This window comes from Coregonus lavaretus (genome assembly GCF_964263955.1).
Source record: "Coregonus lavaretus genome assembly, chromosome: 4".
In the NCBI taxonomy this organism is placed as follows: domain Eukaryota; kingdom Metazoa; phylum Chordata; class Actinopteri; order Salmoniformes; family Salmonidae; genus Coregonus; species Coregonus lavaretus.
In genome coordinates, this window is record NC_139991.1 from 42,965,105 (window position 1) to 42,992,672 (window position 27,568).

Below are 27,568 nucleotides of genomic sequence, written 5' to 3' on the forward strand. Positions count from 1 at the left end.
TTAATAAATAAACATGTCTGAGTTAAATACGCGAATGGCATGTCACGTTTAGACACGGAACACACCTGTGGTTTATTCAATGGGCAACGCTACTGTACAAAACATCACCGTTTGATAAAATTATCAATAAACGAAACAAACAAAAAAATGGAACATGAAAATCAGAAGGATATATGACAGAACAAACTGTAGCCTAATAGGTAGGCCTATTCATTATTTATACATTGAGTAATATATAACAAACTGTAATAGTTTAGTTATAAATGAAAGTGTATTACTTTAAAAAGGCAGGTCTTTATTTCAACCGCAATGTCAATAACTCTATGACTGTTGTCTGGCTCATAACACGCAATAGCACACAAATGCATCCCTGGAAAACACATGACCCCCTGTATGCCCATATTACATATAACATGACAAATGCTTTTAACACATCTTAAAACCCTATTAGATGCACATGTTATACCACTAGCAGCACAATAAAGACAATGTAAATTACGGGACACACACAGGCTAGGTTTTGCGCACACACACACAGAGACAGAGAGAGAGAGAGAGAGAGATCACAAGCCCAACTGATTTCCTGTGGATATATTGAAATACAAATGCTGTATAGAAGACATCCCCAAGATGAAAACTTGCATGCCTTAAAACAGCACAGAATATATAGGAGGGAACTTTAACTGTTAAACATACATTTTATGAAAATAAATGTTGACAATTTGTTAGGTGTGAGATATTGTATTCATACATAGAATATAGATAAGGGTCGTATGAATTAAGAATAGATGGTTTGTACATTTTCATACTTTCGTAAAAAAATATAACAAATAGAGTTTGGGTTGGCTGTTTTGAGTATCCCTTTGGGATAAATGTCTTAAAATACACACTACACTAAAACAAAATTGATATTGGGCTTGTGTGTGAGGTACGGCTACATTGGAGGTATGGCTTTCCCTTTTGAGCTCAAACAACTACAAAAAGAAACTAAACAATGGAAACCTGACTTGGCAGTTGTCCTCACCCTTATGGCTTTGGCATGAAACATAAAAATGGCATTCATGGGAAATACCTTCAGGAAAATATTGTAATGGACGCATCATGGCTCAGTATTCCACTAAGCTACAATCAGGCCCATAATTATTGGCACCCTTGATAAAGATGAGCAGAAAATACTGTATAAAATAAATACAAATACTGAGGTGTATTGTATGTTAAAAAAAAAATATATATTTTATAATATACTCAGAAAGAGATTTTGCTTAAGAAAAAATTCCAAATTATTGCCACCCGTTTTCAATACTCTATCACCCTCCCCTTGTGAGGATGACACTGAGCCTTTTTCTAAAATGTATTATGAGATTGGAGAACACGTTGAGAGGGATGTTAGACCATTCCTCCTGCTCTTATGGACTGCCCTCTTCAATTCAAACCACAAGTGTTCAATGGGGATCAAGGGTGCCAATAATTATGTACCGGACTGTATGTTCAAGATCCCAATGTGTTTAGCCTTGAATAAGAAGCTAAAAGCAAACTGTTTGAAAGCTTTGGACAGCCACGTGTCCTTGTTGCATAGCAGAGAGCACCAAGGACAAGCACTCCCAGCAACCACAAATGTTCAGCCACCTGAAATTGATCCAAGGCTGTTTAAATGTGTAACGTTGCAGAACTGTTTAGTAACTTCAATGTAACTAGAATGTCTCCTTTTGAGGTAAGTCCAGATAGGCAGGTCGTCACACACTAGCAGTATGAGTATATCTAACAGACAAACCCATGGACAAATCCCTGGGGTGACCCACATTTCGCAAGGTACACTTTCTGTAAACGTTCTTCACTAGAAATCTACTATGACCATTTGAGTACTTTAAATAAGAAATGGTTGCATACAAATAACACAATGGTAACACTGATAAACACTAACTTGAAATTAGTACTGATAATATATATTATCAAATGTCCAAGAGGGATGTTAGTCTTTGGGTTAAAAATCAGTTGCTGTTTTCTTTGGTTGTCACAGTGACGAGTTGCTTGGCAGCCTTGGCAATGTCATAGGCACACTGGATGACCTGCTGCGTGACCAGCTGCATGTCGGAGGGGCAAGGGTCGTGGGGCGTGGCCTTCTGGCACTCCCCCTGGAGCCGGCTGGCACTAGAGGTGAGCAGCCGCAGAGACCCTCGCACTGTGTCTGAGTAAGGCCTCTGAGGAAAGGAGAGAGGAGGCAGGGGGTACGGTTAGCAAAACATAGGCCATTAACGGTCCTCTTAACACTGCAGTGTAAGGGGTGGATTTACTGGCATTATGTGTCTGTTTGTTTATCCACATCTCCCCACCCGGAAGAAAGAGTGCAACATCTAACAAAAGAACACCAGTTGAGTTAAGATGCAGGACATTTATTTCCCACCCATGTTTACCAAACAAACAACCCTCTGGCTCTTGCATACAAAGGAGGAGTGTCTGTTGGAGGTCATCCCAGCTTACCTTAGGAAACAGGGTGGCCATCTCTCTCACAGCCACATGGATCCTTTCTGAGCATGGTACAAAGCTGAGGGGGGAGGAGGAAGAAAACGTTAAGTAATCGAGTGATCCTTTTTCCAACATAGATGTTTGTAGAAAACTCAGGCCCAGTTTTTTTCAATAAGATCGTTAAACAAATATGTAGAATACTTTTTACAGAAGCTTGCTAAGCCATTGATCCCCCTACTACATAAGACACCTCTTAAAGAGCAAATCAGCCAGTGATGTCCTGGTGGAGGTTTACTTGTGGACAAGTGAGAGAATGAGCACCCCTGGTTATGTCCACCGTGGAGCAGACAAAAGAGAGAATATACTGACGTGTGTTCAATATAGCAACCATGTGCACTATTTGAGGAAATTGAACACCGGTACTGTAAGACTAATATATTTTCTGTTTTATTTAGCTTATTTAATAAGAGGCCTCCCGAGTGGCGTAGCGGTCTAAGGCACTGCATCGCAGTGCTTGAGGCGTCACTACAGACCCGGGTTCGATCCCAGGCTGTGTCACAGCTGGCCGTGACCGGGAGACCCATGAGGCGGCACACAATTGGCCCAGCGTCGTCCGGGTTAGGGGAGGGTTTGGCCGGCCGGGATTTCCTTGTCCCATCGCGCTCTAGCGACTCCATGTAGCTGGCCGGGCACCTGCAAGCTGACTTCAGTCGCCAGCTAGACAGTGTTTCCTCAGACACATTGGTGCGTCTGTCTTCCGGCTTGGCAGGGTCGTGTTTTGGAGGACGCATGGCTCTCGACCTTCGCCTCTACAGAGTCTGTAGGGGAGTTGCAGCGATGGGACAAGACTGTAACTACCAATTGGATATCATGAAATTGGGGAGAAAAACAGGGTAAAAGTACAAAAATTAAATGAAAACAGTCCTTTATACTGCAAAACATATATTTGTATGCATTGTAGACAATACTGGGGGCTAGCAGGTTGGCCTTGTCCCACTGGTGATGTGTAGAGGTATAGTGACTAGGCTTGGGCGGTATACCGTATATACCCGGGGTATTTGGAAATGTGCACGAGACAGTTATTCAATACCGTAAATATCGTTGAAACTATTTAAAGTTTTTCAGTCCGGGGAAGGACTGCCCGCTCCATGATCTCGCCATCACGGTTGACAACTCCATTGTGTCCTCCTCCCAGAGTGCAAAGAACCTTGGCGTGACCCTGGACAACACCCTGTCGTTCTCTGCTAACATCAAAGCGGTGTAGGTTCATGCTCTACAACAGGGGTGTCAAACTCATTTTAGCTCAGGGGCCACATGGAGGAAAATCTATTCCCAAGTGGGCCGGACCGGAAAAATCATGGTATATGTAACTTAAAAACAACAACTTCAGATTGTTTTCTTTGTTTTAATACGATCAACATACAACATAAAGCTGGAGCCTGAGAACAGTGTGTCCAAAATAGTACAAGCACAACATCACTATTAATCATAAAACACGTCAAGTTTATTTGAAAATTCTAAAGAAAAAGAACACACAAACACACAATGCCTCAGTGATTAACAGAACTGTTTCACAGATCACAGAACTATATCAGGGTGTCATTTCGCAGGCAGAAATGTAGATAAAAATAATGAAATCCTGTTCCCCAAACAAGTGCAAGAACCACAGAGTCAAGAATAGGTTAAATATACAAATAAAAACAATTAAAAACAATAGCACATCAACATAAAAACATATAAACATAAAGCTGGAGCCTGAGGACAGTGTCCAAAAGCACAACATCACTATTAATCATAAAACACCTCAAGTTATTTGAAAGTTCTGAGGACAAAGAACACACAAACACACAATGCCTCAGTGATTCACAGAAGTATATCACAGATCACAGAACTATATCAGGGTGTCATTTCGCAGGCAGAAATGTAGATAAAAATAATGAAATCCTGTTCCCCAAACAAGTGCAAGAACCACAGAGTCAAGAATAGGTTAAATATACAAATAAAATAAAATCAATTAAAAACAATAGCACATCAACATAAAAACATATAAACATAAATCTGAAAGCGTTGCTCAAACTCCCGTAACAGTCCCGTTATTTTATATTTGAACCGCTTCATGTCTGCCACATGTTGGGTCGCGCACACATTTTTCAGACAGGGGAAGTGAGCTGCATCACCACCGGCAAGTTGCGTCTCCCACAATGACAGCTTCAACTTGAAAGAATGTATGCTGTCATAATACTGCGTGACAACTTTGTTGCGCCCTTGCAGCTGTTTGTTCAAGTTATTCAGGTGCTCTGTAACATCCACCATAAATGCAAGGTCCTGCATCCATTCTGCGGAATGAAATTCTAACACTGGTTTGCCCTTTTCTTCCATGAACTGTTCAATTTCTTCTCGTAAATCAAAGAAACGCCTCAGTACAGCACCTCGGCTTAACCATCTTACCTCAGTGTGGTATGGCAGGCCATAGATGTGGTCTTTCTCTCTGAGAAGGCTGTCAAACTGACGGTGATTCAGGCTTCTGGATCGGATGAAATTAACAGTTTGGATGACCACCTTCATGACGTTATCCATCTTTAATGACTTGCAACACAAAGCCTCCTGGTGAAAAATACAGTGAAAAGTCAAAAAATCACGTCCTCCATTTGCAGATTGCACTTTCTCTCTGAACTTTGTCACAACGCCTGCTTTTTTCCCGATCATTGAGGGCGCACCATCTGTAGCCAGGCTGACAGTGCGGGACCAGTCCACTCCGACCCTGTCCAGCGCGCCGACGAGTGCGGTAAAAATATCAGCTGCTGTCGTTGTATCTGTCATCGGCACCAACTCCACGAACTCCTCGGTGACGGTCAATGTGTCATCAACTCCGCGGATGAAAATGGCCAGTTGTGCAACATCTGTAATGTCTGTGCTTTCATCAATTGCAACCGAAAACGCAATAAATGACTTTACTTTTTGCTTCAACTGGCTGTCCAAATCCACTGAAAGATCAGAAATCCTGTCTGCAACTGTGTTTCTTGTCAGGCTGATATTTGCAAAAGCCTGCCGCTTTTCAGGGCACACAATCTCCGCTGCCTTCATCATGCATGTTTTTACAAATTCACCCTCACTAAATGGTTTTGAAGCAACTGCGATTTCATTAGCAATGAGGTAGCTAGCTTTCACTGCAGCGTCACTGATGTCTCGGCTGTGAGTAAACACAGACTGCTGTTTCTTCAGACCCGCCAACAGTTCATTCACCTTCTCTCATCTCCGCTGTCCTTGAAAGTTGTCATATTTGTCGGCATGAAGACTCACATAGTGGCGACGAAGGTTATATTCTTTCAGCACTGCAACATGCTCTGAACACACCAAACATACAGCTTTCCCATTCAATTCCGTGAATAAATAGGATGACCATTTTTCTTGGAACACTCTGCACTCTGCGTCCACTTTTCTCTTTTTTGACAGAGACATATTGGGGCAATGAGGGTGCCAAAGCACATAATGTTAAAAGTAGAAGCCGTAATAAATATCGCGGGCAAAACAAAGTAGCTCATTGGCTGCATGTGCTTGACCTACTTGCTCTGCCCCGGTATAAACAGTTTGCTTGCTTAACACAATTGCTATTGCGCCATCCAGTGGACGCAATTGGAACAGCAGTTTATTTTATTGAAAAATTGCAGTGCATTTTTATACTTAAAAAAAAAAAAAAAAAAAAATATATATATATATATATATATATATATATATATATAAAATTGTCATCTCGCGGGCCGGATTAAACCCGTTTGCGGGCCTGATCCGGCCCGTGGGCCGGACGTTTGACACCCCTGCTCTACAACATTCGCAGAGTACGACCCTACTTTACACAGAAAGCGGCACAGGTCCTAATCCAGGCACTTGTCATCTCCCGTCTGGATTACTGCAACTCGCTGTTGGCTGGGCTCCCTGCCTGTGCCATTAAACCCCTGCAATTTATCCAGAACGCTGCAGCCCGTCTGGTGTTCAACCTTCCCAAGTTCTCTCACGTCACCCCGCTCCTCCGCACACTCCACTGGCTTCCAGTTGAAGCTCGCATCTACTACAAAACCATGGTGCTTGCCTACGGAGCTGTGAGGGGAACGGCACCTCCTTACCTTCAGGCTCTGATCAGACCCTACACCCAAACGAGGGCACTACGTTCATCCACCTCTGGCCTGCTAGCTCCCCTACCTCTACGGAAGCACAGTTCCCACTCAGCCCAGTCAAAGCCATAGACAATATAATGTAGTGGAGTCTGTTAAGCCCTGAAAATATAATCAACAATGAATCATTGTTTGAAACCAACACCACACACGGCTTAGAAATCAGATAATGGAATACATAATAACTTTCCACCGTTTCAATCAATAACAATGTCTCCGTTATTACCCACTAGACTGAGGACGCATACAAATTGACAGGGTGAAATTCTTCAGCAGTGTTCTGTGGTCACCAGCTGGAGTGAGGTTTGGCACACAAGCGAAAAAGCTAAGCATATACGACACAGCTTTAGTCAAATGGGGGCCAATAGTGAGGGTTTGTGTTAAAGACAGCAGTTTGAATTCAAGTGGACTGTATAAACACTGAATGAATAGCCAGTGTGAAACAGTATTTAATAAAAACAGACCCCCCCAAACACAGACTAAAAGATAAGGATCAAGGATTGCCTGTGTGTTGACATGTAAAAGCTCCATAGGCCTATACAGTGCATTCGGAAAGTATTCGAACTCCTTGACTTTTTCCACATTTTGTTACGTTACAGCCTTATTCTATAATGAATTAAATTGTCCCCCCCCCCCCCCTCAATCTACATACAATACCCCATAATGACAAAGCAAAAACAGGTTTTTAGACATTTTTAAAAATGTATTCAACATAACTGAAATATCACTTTTACATAAGTATTCAGACCCTTTACTCAGTACTTTGTTGAAGCACCTTTGGCAGCGATTACAGCCGCACGTCTTCTTGGGTATGACGCTACAAGCTTAGCACACCTGTATTTGGGGAGTTTCTCCCTTTCTTCTCTGCAGATCCTCTCAAGCTCTGTCAGGTTGGATGGGGAGCGTCGCTGCACAGCTATTTTCAGGTCTCTCCAGAAATGTTCGATAGGGTTCAAGTCTGGGCTCTGGCTGGGCCACTCAAGGAAATTCAGAGACTTGTCCTGAAGCCACTCTTGCGTTGTCTTGGCTGTGTGCTTAGGGTCATTGTCCTGTTGGAAGGTGAACCTTCGCCCCAGTCTGAGGTCCTGAGCGCTCTGAAGCAGGTTTTTATCAAGGATCTCTCTGTACTTTGCTCCGTTCATCTTTTCCTTAATCCTGACTTGTCTCCCAGTCCCTGCCACTGAAAAACATCCCCACAGCATGACGCTGCCACCACCATGCTTCACCGTAGAGATGGTGCCAGGTTTCCTCCAGACGTGACGCTTGGCATTCAGGCCAAATAATTCAATCTTGGTTTCATCAGACCAGAGAATCTTGTTTATTATGGTCTGAGAGTCCTTTAGGTGCCTTTTGGCAAACTCCAAGTGGGCTGTCATGTGCCTTTTACTGAGGAGTGGCTTCCGTCTGGCCACTGATTGGTGGAGTGCTGCAGAGATGGTTGTCCTTCTGGAAGGTTCTCCCATCTCCACAGAGGAACTCTGGAGCTCTGTCAGAGCGACCATCACGTTCTTGGTCACCTCCCTGACCAAGAGTCTTGGTGATTCCAAACGTCTTCCATTTAAGAATGATGGAGGCCAATGTGTTCTTGGGGACCTTCAATGCTGTTTTGGTACCCTTCTCCAGATCTGTGCTTCGACACGATCCTGTCTCAGAGCTCTACGGACAATTCCTTCGACCTCATGGCTTGGTTTTTACTCTGACATGCACTGTCAACTGTGGGACCTAATATAGACAGGTGTGCGCGCCTTTCCAAATCATGTCCAATCAATTGAATTTACCACAGGTGGACTCCAATCAAGTTGTAGAAACATCTCAAGGATGATCAATGGAAACAGGATGCACCTGAGCTCAATTTCGAGTCTAATAGTAAAAGGGTCTGAATACTTATGTAAATAAGGTATCTGTTTTTTATTTGCAAACATTTCTAAAAACCTGTTTTGACTTTGTCATTATGGGGTATTGTGTGTAGATTGATGAGGGGAAAAAAATGATTGATCAATTTTAGAATAAGGATGCAACGTAACAAAATGTGGAAAAAGGGAAGGGGACTGAATACTTTCTGAATGCACTGTATATGGCATTCCATAAGGGAATCTGAGACATTGTCCCCTTTGTTTCCTGCCAGCTGCGTTTGACACATGCCCCCGTCCCTCAGCACACAGACAGAGGAGACAGTGACAGTGCCTGGGAGACAGGGACAGAGGCCAGAATACCAGGAGCCAGAGCCGGGGGGGGGGGGGGGGGGGGGGGGGGGGGCCTGGAGAGCGGAAGACGGGGCCTCTAACACATTCTCAGAACAGGGCAGCAGGGTAGATAGACAGCCCTGGGCAGCCCTGTCAGAGCTGGGCACCAGGCTGTAGAGACAGGCCCGTCCGCGGTCACAGCAGGGCAGCAGGGCAGAGAAGCAGCCTAGACTTCCTGGCCTGGAGCTAGCCCACACCATGAGGAAGAAAGTCAGACAGACAGGAAGACACAAGGACAGGGAGGGGAGGACAGAGTGGGAATACAGGACCGTCTAAACAGAACTCAGGAGGAGGACAGAAAGATAGAAAAACAGGATACATCCTCTGAATAACACAATTACTGTAGGTTGAAGGTTGGATAGGTGAAGGAATAATATATGAGCAGCACCGTTTCCCATATTTAGAACCGAAAGGGCAAGTTTTACTTCAACGCACAACCTTTAAGTCAAGATACCTTTTCTCTATCTGATTGGCGTTGTCTGTGTTCCTGACCTTACCTCTCGTGTTTGTTCTCCTGTGCGGCCCTCAGCAGCTCCTGGATGTTCTTGGTGATCTGCTCTGTCTTACAGATGACGTCCTCGGTGCAGGGCAGGGTGGAGTCAGCCTCAGTCTCATCCTCCCTCTCACCCTGCTCTGCTGTACTGCCATCACCCAGCCAACTGCTGTTCCTGCCCATACTGTATGGGGAGAGAAGATATTCTAGGGTTAGGCTCTCCCTCACTTGTAGATCACTTTGTATATTAGCGAATGCTAAATGTTTCTACATTTTACATACAGAAGTCAATATTTTTCTCCTATAGTCTTAAATCAAAAGTCTTACCCAGACTCCAGTCCTGTGTACTTTGGTGTGTTGTCATAGTCACTCTCCAGCATGCTGCTCTGTCCCTCCAGGCTGCAACCCTACAATGGGATGAATGATACAGTAAGATGAGGGTCGTCTCTTAGTTTAGTTTGCAGACAACCTTTGAATCTGGTGAGAGAGCATTTGAACAGCCGCACATACATGTTACCGCGGTCTGAACGTGCTTGATGAAGCAGACGGGTCAGAATCATGCTCTCTGAACCTAAAAAGCCATTTCATATTAAACAGACCTCAATTGGTTTCAAGGCAGAGAGTAAAAAGAGGTAGGAAGTTTGAACCAGGGACCAGCTCTGTGTGTAAATGAGATCAAGGAATCCTGTGGTACGGGTAAGGGCTTCAGTAGAGATGGTTGTCTACCCCCTATGGCTTGTAAATACTACTGTTCACATTACATTAACATTCTGTATTCCTTGTCAGTTTCAACAACCCTGTAGCCTCCTGACAGGATGTATGGAAACACCACATTGTACATGTAGTGTTTTGGGGCCTTTGAAAACACACAGACACCCATGTATAGCTCTGCCTTTCTAAAAAAGTTTATTCAGGTACTCTACACGGCAGTGCTGGCTGGGGGAATAAGGGTTAATGAAGAACAGCAGCAGCAAAGTGGTGCATGCAGCCAGCCAGCCAGGCGATGCTGAGAGGAGAGGCAGTGAGGTACATGAGCACAGGACAGAGTATAAGGAGGAGGTACAGGAGGAGAGGAAAGGAAGTGGACAAGCAGAGGGGATAGCACCCCTTCCCTGGGGCAGCTGCCCCCATCCTCTCAGAGGGGAGATGCGGTACTTAACCCTTCGAGCTCGCTCGTCCCACGACCAGGACAGGGAGGAGGGGAAGGTAGGGAGGGAGGACGAGGCGGTCCCCAAAGGACCCCTCCCAATCTAGAAAGGGGTCAAACCAAGTTTACACAAAGGGAGTTGACTATATTCTAGAGGAGGGGGGTGGGGATAAATGCACAAACAAAAACTGAATTGCGACAAACAAAAACCCAATATGCTGAAAAAGAATTACCACAAACCAACACCGCTGATGGCACTGGTCCACAGTGAATGGCATAGAACAGTCCAGGAGGGAGCGGTGTTAGTGACTTCTGAACTTACGTTTGTAGGGAGGGGCTGGAGAGTGAGGCCGTCGTCACGACGAGGGGGCTCGCCCCTGTGGGGATACTGCCTCATGGCCGAGCCCGTCTCGTACATGGACATGGGGCGGCCTCCGGGGACAGGGGGGCGGCCGGAGAGGTCCTGAGGGTGCTGCTGGCCACTGGGTGTCTGCCATCGCAGGGAAGACTTCTCAGTCTGCATGGAGTTCAGCTGGACGGGACAGAAGTTCAGAACATCAGCTTTATTTCTTTGTAATAGCGTAAATAAAGGCCTATGTGTGAAACCTAGGGTGATCATACCATGGAGGATGTGAGAGTATCAGTGCAGATTTGGATGGAGAAAAATCTCTCTATCCAGACTGTAAAAGAGGGAACCCATCTCTCGATGGTCAGACAGCTGCACTTCCACTGTGTTTTCACTTCCTTTTCTGTTAATAGACCTGGTCTGGTAACGAAGGACACTCCCAGACTATTGTTCAACTTCTCTTGAGAAAACAACAAACCAGCTGCTTCCTTGAATGAGCTAAATGTTCCTGTCATATATGGATTACAATCTGAATGTGTTCACCCAAACACCTCCAGTTCTACAATGCTGTAAAACAGCTTGCCTTTATTTGCACTGACAACATAAGAAACATGAGAAGGACCAACACAACAAGGGTGCTGTTCTGCTTTCTTGTGTGGCTGCAAACTGAATCAGCACAAAGCCACTAGACTTACTGTGGGATTGGTGGGTTGTTATAATGCCCAAGTCATACATGTACCTTGCTCTGCATCAACCGGAGCTCCTCACTCAGGTGACAGTTGACCTTGAGCAGCTGCTGTATCTTGGTCTCGGAGGCCGTGAGGGCGCTCTTCACCTCCATGAACTCATGTAATGTGATGGGTCCATCAGACAAGTCCGACGACTCAGAGCTCTGAAGAATGGGGAAGCATGGTGGGATGGAGATTTTAAAGACACAGATTTTGCACCATTACATTTTATTAAAATCTGTTCATATACACCCTTGGGAACAATGACAGATTTTTTTCCTCATTTTGTGACAAGCGAGCACATAGATATGCTAACTTTAATGTTTTCAAACATTAAATCGAATGTTTGGAAATGACGTAGAGTTGGGTATTTGTGAAAATTCTATGGTAATATGAATGGGAAAGCTTCCGTGCGTTTGGGAAATTAATAGACACTGCAATAAATAAAAACGTCAAAATTGTACTGATACGATGGGGAATAGTAGCCTACTCGCCATGGCTGACGGCGGAAGTAGTGTTGCGGTAGCTGCTTTGAACAAAAAATAAATATTTGTACACTGAAGTTTTAGCCAACTGTAGTAACGGAAATATGGACACTGACTGTAGGCCAATTACTTTCACATGTAGCATAAGATATACTGAACAAAAATATAAAACGCAACATGTAAAGGGTCCCATGTTTCATGAGCTGAAATAAAAGTTCCCAGAAATTTTCCAGACGCACAAAAAGCTTATCTATCTCAAATTGTGTGCACAATTTTATTTACATCCCTGTTAGTGAGCATTTCTCCTTTGCCAAGTTAATCCATCCACCTGACAGGTGTGGCATATCAAGAAGCTGATTAAAACAGCATGATCATTACACAGTGCACCTTGTGCTGGGGACAATAAAAAAGGCCACTAAAATGTGCAGTTTTGTCACACAACACAATGCCACAGATGTCTCAGGTTTTGAGGGAGCGTGCAATTGGCATGCTAACTGCAGGAATGACCACCAGAGCTGTTGCCAGGGAATTGAATGTTCATTTCTCTACCATAAACCGCTTCCGTCATTTTAGAGAATGTGGCAGTACGTCCAACCGGCCTCACAACCGCAGACAACGTGTATGGAGTCGTGTGGGCGTGCGGTTTGCTGATGTCAACGTTGTAAACAGATTGCCCAATGGTGGTAGTGGGGTTATGGTATGGGCAAGCATAAGCTACGGACAACGAACACAACTGCATTTTATCAATGGCAATTTGAATGCACAGAGATACCGTGACGAGATCCTGAGGCCCATTTTCGTGCCATTTATCCGCCGCCATCACCTCATGATTCAGCATGATAATGCACGGCCACATGCCGCAAGGATCTGTACACAATTCATGGAATCTGAAAATGTCCCAGTTGTGGCCTGCATACTCACCAGACACGTCACCCATTGAGCAGGTTTGGAACGCTCTGGGTCAATGTGCACGACAGCATGTTCCAGTTCGAGCCAATATCCAGCAACTTCGCACAGCCGTTGAAGAGGAGTGGGACAACATTCCACAGGCCAAAATCAACAGCCTGATCAACTCTATGCGAAGGAGATGTTGCGCTGCATGAGGCAAATGGTGGTCATACCAGATACTGACTAGTTTGGATCCACGCCCCTCCTTTTTCTTTTTAAAGGCATTTTATTAAAAGGTCATTTATTTCAATTGACTGATTTCCTTATATGAAATGTAACTCAGTAAAATCTTTGATATTGTTGCATACAAATCTTTCCGCTGTTTTAGTCAGGCTATTGCATTTTCCCCCTGGTCCCTACACGTCCTCACTCAGAGCAGAAATGGAAGAGAACTTTACTGATGTCAACTATTTTAGGTTTATTATTATTGATGCATTCATTCTATCATTCTGTTTTTTTTGTCTTATAGAGCAACAAGTAGTGACAGAAGAGAAGTTGCATGAAGGCCTGTCTAATTATAGACAAGTTGGCTAACAAATAGCCTACCAAATGTCAGAAATGATATGCAGAAAAATATCTAAAATAGGGGTGAAAGTAGCCTGCGTAGGCAGAGATGAGCCTGGACCATGACGTGTGCGGACAGTAGTGGACGCAATCAATCAATTCAGGCTACAAGTGTGCCTAATGACAATCGACAAATATCATTACACTTTTGGTGTTTTAAGATGAATGGCGGGTGCACAGTGCACTGTTTTAGATGCTGGAATCCTTATGGAGTGGATCGAACATGCGCAGGTAGCCTACTTTTTTAAGTGATTTGATGAAAACTTGCCGGGTTGTGTTCATGCCACATTAAAAGGTATTATAGCCTACATTTTTACAGTTAAATGACATCTTTACTATTATGCCCATAAAATATGAAAGCATGTGCACACATAGGTCCTGCACCCCCTATCAAAATAACATTCCCAATACATTTGATTGACAACTAAGGGATATGCGCTAACTGTGGATAACAGTCGTTCAAGTTCCTAAGTTGAATGCACCAATTTGTAAGTCGCTCTGGATAAGAGCGTCTGCTAAATGACTTAAATGTAAAATGTTCAAGTTCAGCAAAACTAGCTAAGTGAGTCACATGCAAGCTAACCAAATGACGCCTGCAACTTGTAGCTAGCCACCGAAGCTGCCACTCACCCACTTGTTCAAGCTTGTATGACATGACATCCCAGCAACTTGCTAGCTATGAGGCTCCGTGTTTTTAGCTAGCTAAATAAATACATAGCTAAATAGATCAGCTAGCCACGTTATGACTTGGGATATTTGCCCTGGCTAGTTTGTGTTGAGACCCGCACCTTACTTTCATCCGTTTTTATATATATTGAGTGAGTGAAACTGAAACGGTGCATAACCGAATGGCTGAAGGCAGCAAACAATGTACAAGCCGTGACTTACAACTAATAGCAATATTTATTAGACTCCCAAGCAATGTATTGGTGAATTATATTAATTATGCAAATAGAACCAATTTTTTAAATGTCTTATAAATGTTGGTTTTGTAACAAACTGAATTTGATATTTTTGAATGTTGTTTGTTTCATATCGGCAAAGTAGTTAAAATTGTGTCAGTTTCACATAATGGCTATGCCAATACTATGTTAATGAAAAACTAAACTAAAAAACGATAAATATGGTGTTACCTTGGTCCTGCCATCTTTCCCATTGTTCCCAGAGGCTGGTTCCCGCTCTGGATCTTCATCAGATGCCACACTGTCATAATCTGGCTGGTCTTCATTATCCTGGCTCTCACTCCCATGACGGCTGCTGATTCCCTTCAGGATGAGCTCTATGTCCTCTGAGGAGAGAGATAACAACAGTTAGGGGAGTGAACCACGCAACAACCATGCCCTGGTGGGTACAGTAAGGAGCTTTGTTCTAAAGTACCAAATGTAAATAAGTGTAGCTTCAAATTACTGTACTATACCTCTTGGACTTTTACAGGAGTTCCCCCGTTGCCGACGTTTGGCGTCAGTTAATATATCAATGACGAGTGTTGCAAATTCATGTGCATTGAACCTCGCTAGCTTCTGCCGGCCCTGCAAAACAAGACAATATTATGAAGCTGCTGTTTTGGAAGTTTAGGCTCTTCAATCAAATACATAAAACTCAGCTAAAGGCTTGGGAAAGAGACCCACCAATTTGACATAACATTGAATTACATTTTTAGCTGACTTGCCTGGTTTCTGGTGGATGAGTACTCAGGGTTGACAGGGAGGAAAGGCACCACAGTTGTGTCTGTTACCAGAGTGCTATGGTTCTGAGTCACCAGCCACACTGATACAGCAAAGACGGACCATAAATATACATTATTTGTTTCATATTAATAATAATAATAATAATAATAATAATATATTAAACACACCTAGTGATACCTATATCAAACACATACAAGCAATCACAATTTCTGCTAAACCTACTGGGTCAGTCTTGAATTGTAGTGGCATTTGGGCATAGAAAAACATATATTTTTTCTAGATTTGTTTTAATTTAAAATGTATTTGGGTAAGTCTTCCCATTCTAAATCAACTGATATGGCAGTTTAATGACTTTAAATAACATTGTGCCACCAGTAGGAGTAGTAACACTAATGATGATAACGCCAATGAGACATTTTAGGTTATTGAAGATTTTCTTAAATGGAGGCCACAGATGCCCAAATCTAAAAGGTCCCTTTACTAAATGATATCATTAATAATTTTGCTCACATTGTTATTTCCCTTCATTCAAATTGAGTAACACCAAGTGACACTTCGGATTTAGACACACCAAATTATCAACGGAATCCTAAAATGTATGACATACTAACAGTGTGATTAGCTAATATTTTTCTTTAATATAGACCTCTCCCCCAATAACAGTTTGCCACTGTAGGGAATGCTTGTATATCTTTAATGAGTGATTTTTAAGGCGGTAACACCAATTACATAAAACTGAGGGACAGCCATACTAGTAAAAAAATAGTTTTTATTGATATACACAATATATTAAATTATTTTGTTCACTTTCTAGCATTCAAAATAATAGATATCTCTAAACCCCCAAAACATGTCATTACAACTCTACACGTGACTACTGGGACAACCAATTTGCTTACCCCAAGTACTTTAAACAAAGTTTTGCAGTATAAAATACTTGCATTATGTTTTATCATTGATAAACAGTTCAATATAAACAGTGACAATGTGATGTGTAACTATTTGTCATTTTAAAGTGTTTTTTTTATGGTTGCATAGGCAAGGGCCACCAAATGCCACCGCAATTCAAGAACGACCCTACTACAAACACAATCAAATGTCACTGTATCTGTTCACCTGCATCAGTTTCTCTTCTGTCCACTTCATCATAAACATCCATGGCAAGCTCTTCAAACTGATGGTTAGTGAGCTGAAATCACAAGCCACAGTAAAATCACATCACTGGTATGTCTAAAAGGACCATAATAAAAAAAATATATAATTTCACTCACAGACTGGAGTTTTTTCTTTGCAGCTTTTGCAAATTCTGACAAATCCAGACTGCTGTGGACAAAAACAACAATAATTTATATACATACATACATACACTACCGTTCAAAAGTTTGGGGTCACCTAGACATTTTTAGGTGACCCCAAACTTTTGAACGGTTGTGTGTGTGTGTGTGTGTGTGTGTGTGTGTGTGTGTGTGTGTGTGTGTGTGTGTGTGTGTATATATATATATACACTGCTCAAAAAAATAAAGGGAACACTTAAACAACACAATGTAACTCCAAGTCAATCACACTTCTGTGAAATCAAACTGTCCACTTAGGAAGCAACACTGATTGACAATACATTTCACATGCTGTTGTGCAAATGGAATAGACAACAGGTGGAAATTATAGGCAATTAGCAAGACACCCCCAATAAAGGACTGGTTTTGCAGGTGGTGACCACAGACCACTTCTCAGTTCCTATGCTTCCTGGCTGATGTTTTGGTCACTTTTGAGTGCTGGCGGTGCTTTCACTCTAGTGGTAGCATGAGACGGAGTCTACAACCCACACAAGTGGCTCAGGTAGTGCAGCTCATCCAGGATGGCACATCAATGCGAGCTGTGGCAAGAAGGTTTGCTGTGTCTGTCAGCGTAGTGTCCAGAGCATGGAGGCGCTACCAGGAGACAGGCCAGTACATCAGGAGACGTGGAGGAGGCCGTAGGAGGGCAACAACCCAGCAGCAGGACTGCTACCTCCGCCTATGTGCAAGGAGGAGCAGGAGGAGCACTGCCAGAGCCCTGCAAAATGACCTCCAGCAGGCCACAAATGTGCATGTGTCTGCTCAAACGGTCAGAAACAGACTCCATGAGGGTGGTATGAGGGCCCGACGTCCACAGGTGGGGGTTGTGCTTACAGCCCAACACCGTGCAGGACGTTTGGCATTTGCCAGAGAACACCAAGATTGGCAAATTCGCCACTGGCGCCCTGTGCTCTTCACAGATGAAAGCAGGTTCACACTGAGCACAAGTGATAGACGTGACAGAGTCTGGAGACGCCGTGGAGAACGTTCTGCTGCCTGCAACATCCTCCAGCATGACCGGTTTGGCGGTGGGTCAGTCATGGTGTGGGGTGGCATTTCTTTGGGGGGCTGCACAGCCCTCCATGTGCTCGCCAGAGGTAGCCTGACTGCCATTAGGTACCGAGATGAGATCCTCAGACCCCTTGTTAGACCATATGCTGGTGCGGTTGGCCCTGGGTTCCTCCTAATGCAAGACAATGCTAGACCTATAATAATAATAATAATATAATATGCTATTTATCAGACGCTTTTATCCAAAGCGACTTACAGTCATGCGTGCATACATTTTTACGTATGGGTGGTCCCGGGGATCGAACCCACTACCCTGGCGTTACAAGCGCCATGCTCTACCAATTGAGCTACAGAGGACCACATGTAGCTGGAGTGTGTCAGCAGTTCCAGCAAGAGGAAGGCATTGATGCTATGGACTGGCCCGCCCGTTCCCCAGACCTGAATCCAATTGAGCACATCTGGGACATCATGTCTCGCTCCATCCACCAACGCCACGTTGCACCACAGACTGTCCAGGAGTTGGCGGATGCTTTAGTCCAGGTCTGGGAGGAGATCCCTCAGGAGACCATCCGCCACCTCATCAGGAGCATGCCCAGCCGTTGTAGGGAGGTCATACAGGCACGTGGAGGCCACACACACTACTGAGCCTCATTTTGACTTGTTTTAAGGACATTACATCAAAGTTGGATCAGCCTGTAGTGTGGTTTTCCACTTTAATTTTGAGGGTGACTCCAAATCCAGACCTCCATGGGTTGATAAATTTGATTTCCATTGATAATTTTTGTGTGATTTTGTTTTCAGCACATTCAACTATGTAAAGAAAAAAGTATTTAATAAGATTATTTCATTCATTCAGATCTAGGATGTGTTATTTTAGTGTTCCCTTTATTTTTTGAGCAGTGTATATATAAGAAGTTTGGACACACCTACTCATTCCAGGGTTTTTCTTTATTTTTACTATTTTCTACATTGTAGAATAATAGTGAAGACATCAAAACTATGAAATAACACATATGGAATCATGTAGTAAGCCAAAAAGTGTTAAACAAATCAAAATATATTTTATGTGAGATTCCTCAAATAGCCACCCTTTGCCTTGATGACAGCTTTGCACACTCTTGGCATTCTCTCAACCAGCTTCATGAGGTAGTCACCTGGAATGCATTTCAATTAACAGGTGTGCCTTCTTAAAAGTTAATTTGTGGAATTTCTTTCCTTCTTAATGCGTTTGAGACAATCAGTTGTGTTGTGACAAGGTAGGGGGGTATACAGAAGATAGCCCTATTTGGTAAAAGACCAAGTCCATATTATGGCAAGAACAGCTCAAATAAGCAAAGAGAAACGACAGTCCATCATTACTTTAAGACATGAAGGTCAGTCAATATGGAAAATATCAAGAACTTTGAAAGTTTCTTGAAGTGCAGTCGCAAAAACAATCAAGCGCTATGATGAAACTGGCTCTCATGAGGACTGCCACATGAATCGAAGACCCAGAGTTACCTCTGCTGCAGAGGATAAGTTCAGTTACCAGCCTGAGAAATTGCAGCCCAAATAAATGCTTCACAGAGTTCAAGTCACAGACACATCTCAACATCAACTGTTCAGAGGGGACTGCTTGAATCAGGCCTTCATGGTCAAATTGCTGCAAAGAAACCACTACTAAAGGACACCAATAAGAAGAAGAGACCTGCTTGGGCCAAGAAACACAAGCAATGGACATTAGACCGGTGGAAATATGTCCTTTGGTCTGGAGTCCAAATTTGTTTTTTTTTGGTTCCAACCGCCGTGTCTTTGTGAGATGCGGTGTGGGTGAACGGATGATCTCCGCATGTGTAGTTCCCACCGTAAAGCATGGAGGAGGAGGTGTTATGGTGTGGTGGTGCTTTGCTGGTGACAGTTTGTGATTTATTTAGAATTTAAGGCACACTTAACCAGCATGGCTACCACAGCATTCTGCAGCGATACACCATCCCATCTGGTTTGGGCTTAGTGGGACTATCATTTGTTTTTCAACAGGACAATGACCCAACACACCTCCAGGCTGTGTAAGGGCTATTTTACCAAGAAGGAGTGATGGAGTACTGCATCAGATGACCTGGCCTCCACAAACCCCGACCTCAACCCAATTGAGATGGTTTGGGATGAGTCGGACTGCAGAGTGAAGGAAAAGCAGCCAACAAGTGCTCAGCTTATGTGGGAACTCCTTCAAGACTGTTGGAAAAGCATTCCAGGTGAAGCTGGTTGAGAGAATGCCAAGAGTGTGCAAAGCTGTCATCAAGGCAAAGGGTGGCTATTTGAAGAATCTCAAATATATTTTGATTTGTTTAACACATTTCTGGTAACTACATGATTCCATATGTGTTATTTCATAGTTTTGATGTCTTCACTATTATTCTACAATGTAGAAAATAGTCAAAATAAAGAAAAACCCTTGAATGAGTAGGTGTTCTAAAACGTTTGACCGGTAGAGTGTGTGTATATACAGTGGGGAGAACAAGTATTTGATACACTGCCGATTTTGCAGGTTTTCCTACTTACAAAGCATGTAGAGGTCTGTCATTTGTATCATAGGTACACTTCAACTGTGAGAGACGGAATCTAAAAAAAATCTAGAAAATCACATTGTATGATTTTTAAGTAATTAATTTGCATTTTATTGCATGACATAAGTATTTGATCACCTACCAACCAGTAAGAATTCCGGCTCTCACAGACCTGTTAGTTTTTCTTTAAGAAGCCCTCCTGTTCTCCACTCATTACCTGTATTAAGTGCACCTAGGTGAACTTGTTACCTGTATAAAAGACACCTGTCCACACACTCAATCAAACAGACTCCAACCTCAGACCAGAGAGCTGTGTAAGGACATCAGGTATAAAATGGTAGACCTGCACAAGGATGGGATGGGCAACAGGACAATAGGCAAGCAGCTTGGTGAGAAGGCAACAACTGTTGGCGCAATTATTAGAAAATGGAAGAAGTTCAAGATGACGGTCAATCACCCTCGGTCTGGGGCTCCATGCAAGATCTCACCTCGTGGGGCATCAATGATCATGAGGAAGGTGAGGGATCAGCCCAGAACTACTCGGCAGGACCTGGTCAATGACCTGAAGAGAGCTGGGACCACAGTCTCAAAGAAAACCATTAGTAACACACTACGCCGTCATGGATTAAAATCCTGCAGCGCACGCAAGGTCCCCCTGCTCAAGCCAGCGCATGTCCAGGCCCATCTGAAGTTTGCCAATGACCATCTGGATGATCCAGAGGAGGAATGGAAGAAGGTCATGTGGTCTGATGAGACAAAAATAGAGCTTTTTTTGTCTAAACTCCAATCGCCGTGTTTGGAGGAAGAAGAAGGATGAGTACATCCCCAAGAACACCATCCCAACCGTGAAGCATGGAGGTGGAAACATCATTCTTTGGGGATGCTTTTCTGCAAAGTGGACAGGACGACTGCACCGTATTGAGGGGAGGATGAATGGGGCCATGTATCGCGAGATCTTGGCCAACAACCTCCTTCCCTCAGTAAGAGCATTGAAGATGGGTCGTGGCTGGTTCTTCCAGCATGACAACGACCTGAAACACACAGCCAGGGCAACTAAGGAGTGGCTCCGTAAGAAGCATCTCAAGGTCCTGGAGTGGCCTAGCCAGTCTCCAGACCTGAACCCAATAGAAAATCTTTGGAGGGAGCTGAAAGTCCGTATTGCCCAGCGACAGCCACGAAACCTGAAGGATCTGGAGAAGGTCTGTATGGAGGAGTGGGCCAAAATCCCTGCTGCAGTGTGTGCAAACCTGGTCAAGACCTAAAGGAAACGTATGATCAATGTAATTGCAAACAAAGGTTTCTGTACCAAATATTAAGTTCTGCTTTTCTGATGTATCAAATACTTATGTCATGCAATAAAATGCAAATTAATTACTTAAAAATCATACAATGTGATTTTCTGGATTTTTGTTTTAGATTCCGTCTCTCACAGTTGAAGTGTACCTATGATAAAAATTACAGACCTCTACATGCTTTGTAAGTAGGAAAACCTGCAAAATCGGCAGTGTATCAAATACTTGTTCTCCCCACTGTATGTATGTATGTACAGTCATGGCCAAAATTGTTGGCACCCCTGAAATTTTTCCAGAAAATGAAGTATTTCTCACAGAAAAGTATTGAAATTACACATGTTTTGCTATGCACATGTTTATTTCCTTTGTGTGTATTGGAATAACACAAAAAAAAACAGGAAAAAAGCAAATTTGACATAATTTCACACAAAACTAAAAAAATGGGCCGGACAAAGTTATTGGCACCCTTTCAAAATTGTGGATAAATAAGTTTGTTCCAAGCATGTGATGCTCCTTTAAACTCACCTGGGGCAAGTAACAGGTGTGGGCAATCTAAAAATCACACCTGAAAGCAGATAAAAAGGAGAGAAGTTGACTCAGTCTTTGCATTGTGTTTCTGTGTGTGCCACACTAAGCATGGAGAACAGAAAGAGGAAAAGAGAACTGTCTGAGGACTTGAGAACCAAAATTGTGGAAAAATATCAACAATCTCAAGGTTACAAGTCCATCTCCAGAGATCTAGATGTTCCTTTGTCCACAGTGCGCAACATGATCAAGAAGTTTGCAACCCATGGCACTGTAGCTAATCTCCCTGGACGTGGACGGAAGAGAAAAATTGATGAAAGGTTGCAACGCAGGATAGTCCGGATGGTGGATAAGCAGCCCCAAACAAGTTCCAAAGAAATTCAAGCTGTCCTGCAGGCTCAGGGTGCATCAGTGTCAGCGCGAACTATACGTCGAAATTTGAATGAAATGAAACGCTATGGCAGGAGACCCAGGAGGACCCCACTGCTGACACAGAGACATAAAAAAGCAAGACTACAGTTTGCCAAAATGTACATGAGTAAGCCAAATTCCTTCTGGGAGAACGTCTTATGGACAGATGAGACCAAGATAGAGCTTTTTGGTAAAGCACATCGTTCTACTGTTTACCGAAAATGTAATGAAGCCTTCAAAGAAAAGAACACAGTACCTACAGTCAAATATGGTGGAGGTTCAAAGATGTTTTGGGGTTGTTTTGCTGCCTCTGGCACTGGGTGCCTTGACTGTGTGCAAGGCATCATGAAATCTGAGGATTACCAAAGGATTTTGGGTCGCAATGTAGGGCCCAGTGTCAGAAAGCTGGGTTTGCGTCCGAGATCATGGGTCTTCCAGCAGGACAATGACCCCAAACATACTTCAAAAAGCACCCAGAAATGGATGGCAACAAAGCGCTGGAGAGTTCTGAAGTGGCCAGCAATGAGTCCAGATCTTAATCCCATTGAACACCTGTGGAGAGATCTTAAAATTGCTGTTGGGAAAAGGCACCCATCCAATATGAGAGACCTGGAGCAGTTTGCAAAAGAAGAGTGGTCCAAAATTCCGGGTGAGAGGTGTAAGAAGCTTATTGATGGTTATAGGAAGCGACTGATTTCAGTTATTTTTTCCAAAGGGTGTGCAACTAAATATTAAGTTAAGGGTGCCAATCATTTTGTCCGGCCCATTTTTTGAGTTTTGTGTGAAATTATGTCAAATTTGCTTTTTTCCTGTTTTTTTTGTGTTATTCCAATACACACAAAGGAAATAAACATGTGCATAGCAAAACATGTGTAATTTCAATACTTTTCTGTGAGAAATACTTCATTTTCTGGAAAAATTTCAGGGGTGCCAACAATTTTGGCCATGACTGTATATATATATATATATATATATATATATATATATATATATAAAATAATAAATAAAACACATCAGTTTATATAGTAAATGCAAGACAATAAATTATAGCCAACAGTTGACATACTTACACATTTCTTTTCCATCAAGATATGCCAGCAAAGGGAGATAAACGATGGTGTGATAAAGGCATTATGTTTTAACCTCAGTTACTTAGCCATTGGATGGATACACACAGATGCATTTCATTTTGGCTCATCAGACTTTGAGAAGAGGTTTTTGTAAAATGTCACAAAGATGTCTGAACAGCATTCCATAACTCCATAAGCATGCCATGGTGTTGGGTTCAGTTCTTACCTGTCAGCCATTTGTGGGATTATGAAGTGTTGTCCATTCCTATGATCTAGTAGACAAACACAGTCAGATTAGAACAACCAACATAATTCTTCAATTCCCTATAAATCCCCCCTCTGCACTCTTACCTGGCCTTCTTCCACAGAGGTAAAATGCCAGGCGGTCGGTGAGTTCATATTGGATCTCTACCAGTCTGTCTGCCAGCTCCTGGTGCCCTGCTTGTCTGAGTGGAACAGGAATAAAAGGTCATGAGTCTTCTCCACATCAATATTAGTGGCGGTGAGGTAAATGTATGTTTACTGTAAATGCCAACGATAGCACTATTTATTTTTAAGACCTCTCTACAATAAAACCAAGGGTGGTAAAGTTGTAATATATTCAGTGAGTTGACATATCTGTAATCATTTAGATTATTCTAATAAACTTTAGTACTAGGCAGCCTCGTAACCCGTTCTCTGGGAAAGAGTTGTGCAACCATCAGGGGTAATGGATTGCTCCAGTGCAGTATAAAAGAGTATGAAGACTGCTTTACCTTGCGTAGTCAATAGGGGTCTTACCCCCCATGTCTAGGGCATCGGGATCCGCCCCATACACAGCCAGCAGCTCTGCCTGTGACACCTGGCCTGCCTTAGCTGCTACATGCAGCGGAGTGTTTCCTTTTTCCTGAAGGACAAACAGGCCACCACCCCAACACAATAAGACAATGTGTGGGCACTGGTGTAATCATTCTATTATGTATTGATACGTTTCAGGGAATTGGCCATATTTTACATACTGGGTGGAAGAAGTTGGCCTGGGCTCCCAAAGACAACAGTCTCAGGCACGTCTCCAGGTTCCCAGTCCGAACACTGGAGTGGAGTTGCTAGAGGGAACACCAAAGAGAGGTTTGGTTAGCTAACAGTTAATAAAAAACAGTTGATAAATTAGCAAATGAATGAGCTCATTGGCAATGAAGCCTGCAATCCTGGGCGTGTTCTGGCTGCAATCTCTCACCTTACTGAGGTCCTTCGTAGTGACACTGTCATCCTCTCGACAGGGCAGCCGATGGACATAAGCCAGCATCTGATATTTGGCCTTGATGAACTCCGTTTTATGGGGACTGGAAAGGGAACAGACACACACTTATGAACCTCTGAGACTGTCCAGACAAACCTCCCCCAATGGCACTTTAATACAACAGAGAGTCCCACACTGATGGTGATAGATCATGGCGAGATTGGATGCTTATGCTTTGTCATCACATTGTTTAAAGTTCCATTGTTTAAAGTTCCATTGTTTAACCTTCAACCAAAAGCCTGAAATGTGCTCCACTCACTGGACTCTGTCCTGGGGGTTGGCCTTGCGTTTCCCACTCGAGATAGATGAGGGATCCAGAAGGCAGTGCTCCCAGATGGAGTTGGACCCATTGCTGTACAATGTCTGAACCATCTATAAAGGAAGCCAACAATAAAACCAATTGGTAGGGGAAAAACAACATTTGAAAAAGTCGACTGTTCTCAGTGGTGGAAAAAGTACCTAATTGTTATACTTGAGTAAAAGTAAAGATACCATAATAGAAAATGACTCAAGTAAAAGTCACCCAGTAAAATATACTTTATCAAAAGTATAAGTATAAATCATTTCAAATTCCTTATATAAAGCAAACCAGACGGCACAATAGCCAGGGGCACACGCCAACACTCAGACATAATTTACAAACGAAGCATGTGTGTTTAGTGAGTCCGCCAGATCAGAGGCAGTAGGAATGACCAGGGATGTTCTCTTGATAAGTGCGTGAATTGGACCATTTTCTGTCCTGCTAAGCATTCAAAACATAATGAGTACTTTAGGGTATGAAGGAAAATGTATGGATGAAAAAGTACATTATTTTCTTAAGGAATGTACTGAATTCAAAAGTTCTCAAAAATATCAATAGTAAAGTACAGATACCCCCCAAAACGACTTAAGTAAAAATACTTTAAAGTACTACTCAAGTACTTTACACCACTGACTGTTCTTGAGTGTCAGTACAACTGTGTGAGTTTGTGTGAGATGCTCACCTGTAGCTGGGAGGGGGGCCATGGAGTATGGGTCAAGTGTCGGACTTGGGAACTGTGTCGGCCCAGACCCCGGTGGATGCTGCAGCACTCATCACAGACCAGCACACCCCTGTTCACTGAGGCCCAGCATGGGCCTGGAACACACACCAGGTTACACTCAATATTACCACAAAGGCTCCAAGTCCACAAAAAACACCATAAAGACTAAAATAGTCATGCATCCAGTGCACCAGCCTATTCTCAGAGCATTTCATATTATTCTGTACGTAAATCCGAGACACTCCATTTAGTATGATATGTTACGTTTGGTATGGTTACATAAAACAGATGGTTACTTAAGGCAAAAATTAAAGTAAGGTGGTTGGTCAGGGTGGATGTATAACACAAACATCTAGCAACCCAAAGGTTGCAAGTTCGAATCTCATCTGAGCCAACTTTAGCATTTTAGCAACTTTTCAACTACTTAGCTAACCCTTCCCCTAACCATTTTAGGTAACCCTTCACCTAACATTAACCCTTTTAGCTAACCCTTCACCTAACCATAATCTTAACTCTTTAACCTAACTCAACTCTAACCCTAACCCCTAGCTCGCTAACGTTAACAACCTAGCTAGAATTCATAACATATACGTTTTTGCAAATGTGTAACATATCATACGTTTTTGAAAATTCTTAACATATTGTACGTTTGAAAATTCATAACGTATAATATGAATTGTAATTCGTAACATATCATACGAAATGGGTGAAAGACATCCACAAATGAATACATACCATAAGAAACTTAACATATCATACTTAAAATAGTTCCCTGATTTACGTACATAATAATACGAAATGTTCTGAGAACGGATAGAGTGCACACATATTTCAGACAGAAACTACCTAGCTACAAATGTCATAGCTAAATACTTTACTTTTACACACTACAAACGAGATATACCCCAACTAACGTTAGCATGCAAGCTACATTTACAAAACAAAGACTTGTAAAGTCTAGATAGCCATTAGCTAACTAGCTAGCTAGGAACAATAATAACGTTGAAAGCTAAGGTTACTGTAGCTGACTTCCCCATTCTTCTTAGTTAACGTAGATATCATTGTCATAGCAGCTAGTCTGGAGCTAGTTGCAAGCAACGCTGTGCATTGATGGAACTAACGTTTCAAGAATGTGAATCCCATTGAAAGTGAAAATCAAGCAAGCAAATAGTAAAAGGGCTTAGGTTATCATTCCATGAAATACAATTGCTAGCATAAGATAGCTAGCTTGCTAGCTAAATTCCTAAGAAGGCTAGCCAGCCATCGTTTAGTTTACCCGGGGCGCTACAATCAGCGCAGACCTGACAGTCTCTGTTGCGCAGCCGCTTTGACATCCCTTTGGTGCGTAAACTAGCTGGTTGTATAAAGAAAGCCCTTTAAACTATCCGATTCAGACGGAAACTCATGAGACACACTATGCAAGTATCTACTGTAGCTACAACGACGAGGTCAGACAATTTGATAAGGAATGCTAACTGTATAGCTATCTCATTATCATCAAGATCTCCTCCCCAAAGAGCCCTCTTCTTCTTCTTCAGTGGGGTTTTTCGGCGGTTGGCATCCAACGTTATGGTGCATTACCGCTTTCTACTGTACTGGAGTGTGGGCCAGAGACAGGGAGAAACTAAATCATACCTGCCAAGCCCGTTTCTCTTAAAAAAGATGACAAAATATTTGAGACTATATCTAATGACGTTCTACTTAATATACTCTTTAAACTAATTTCCTGTATCCCCTTCTCCATCATACTAGATCTCAACCTCTCTCTTTCCCTCTGATACTGCCCACACTGTAGCAATACATGCTC

At 42.9% G+C, this 27,568-nt stretch overlaps 1 protein-coding gene across 2 annotated transcripts; it reads right to left on the bottom strand.

The window, feature by feature from the left end:
* Positions 1 to 16: 16 nt before the first annotated feature.
* LOC311127362 (ARF GTPase-activating protein GIT2-like) lies at positions 17 to 27,267 on the bottom strand. Of its 2 annotated transcripts, XM_084159201.1 has the most exons (20): positions 27,038 to 27,267; positions 25,723 to 25,856; positions 24,999 to 25,111; positions 24,677 to 24,782; positions 24,459 to 24,545; positions 24,216 to 24,346; positions 23,812 to 23,906; positions 23,687 to 23,732; positions 16,546 to 16,597; positions 16,391 to 16,463; positions 15,256 to 15,353; positions 15,004 to 15,115; positions 14,720 to 14,874; positions 11,601 to 11,753; positions 10,838 to 11,047; positions 10,529 to 10,618; positions 9,696 to 9,775; positions 9,373 to 9,552; positions 2,479 to 2,542; positions 17 to 2,198 (listed from the first exon to the last, which is right to left on the bottom strand). In XM_084159201.1, the coding sequence occupies exons 1-20, from the start codon at positions 27,093 to 27,095 to the stop codon at positions 1,989 to 1,991; spliced, it is 2,247 nt and encodes a 748-aa protein (XP_084015327.1). In that variant the 5' UTR covers positions 27,096 to 27,267; the 3' UTR covers positions 17 to 1,988. The 2 variants fall into 2 exon arrangements, with proteins under 2 accessions (XP_084015327.1, XP_084015328.1); XM_084159202.1 differs by lacking the exon at positions 10,529 to 10,618.
* Positions 27,268 to 27,568: the final 301 nt, after the last annotated feature.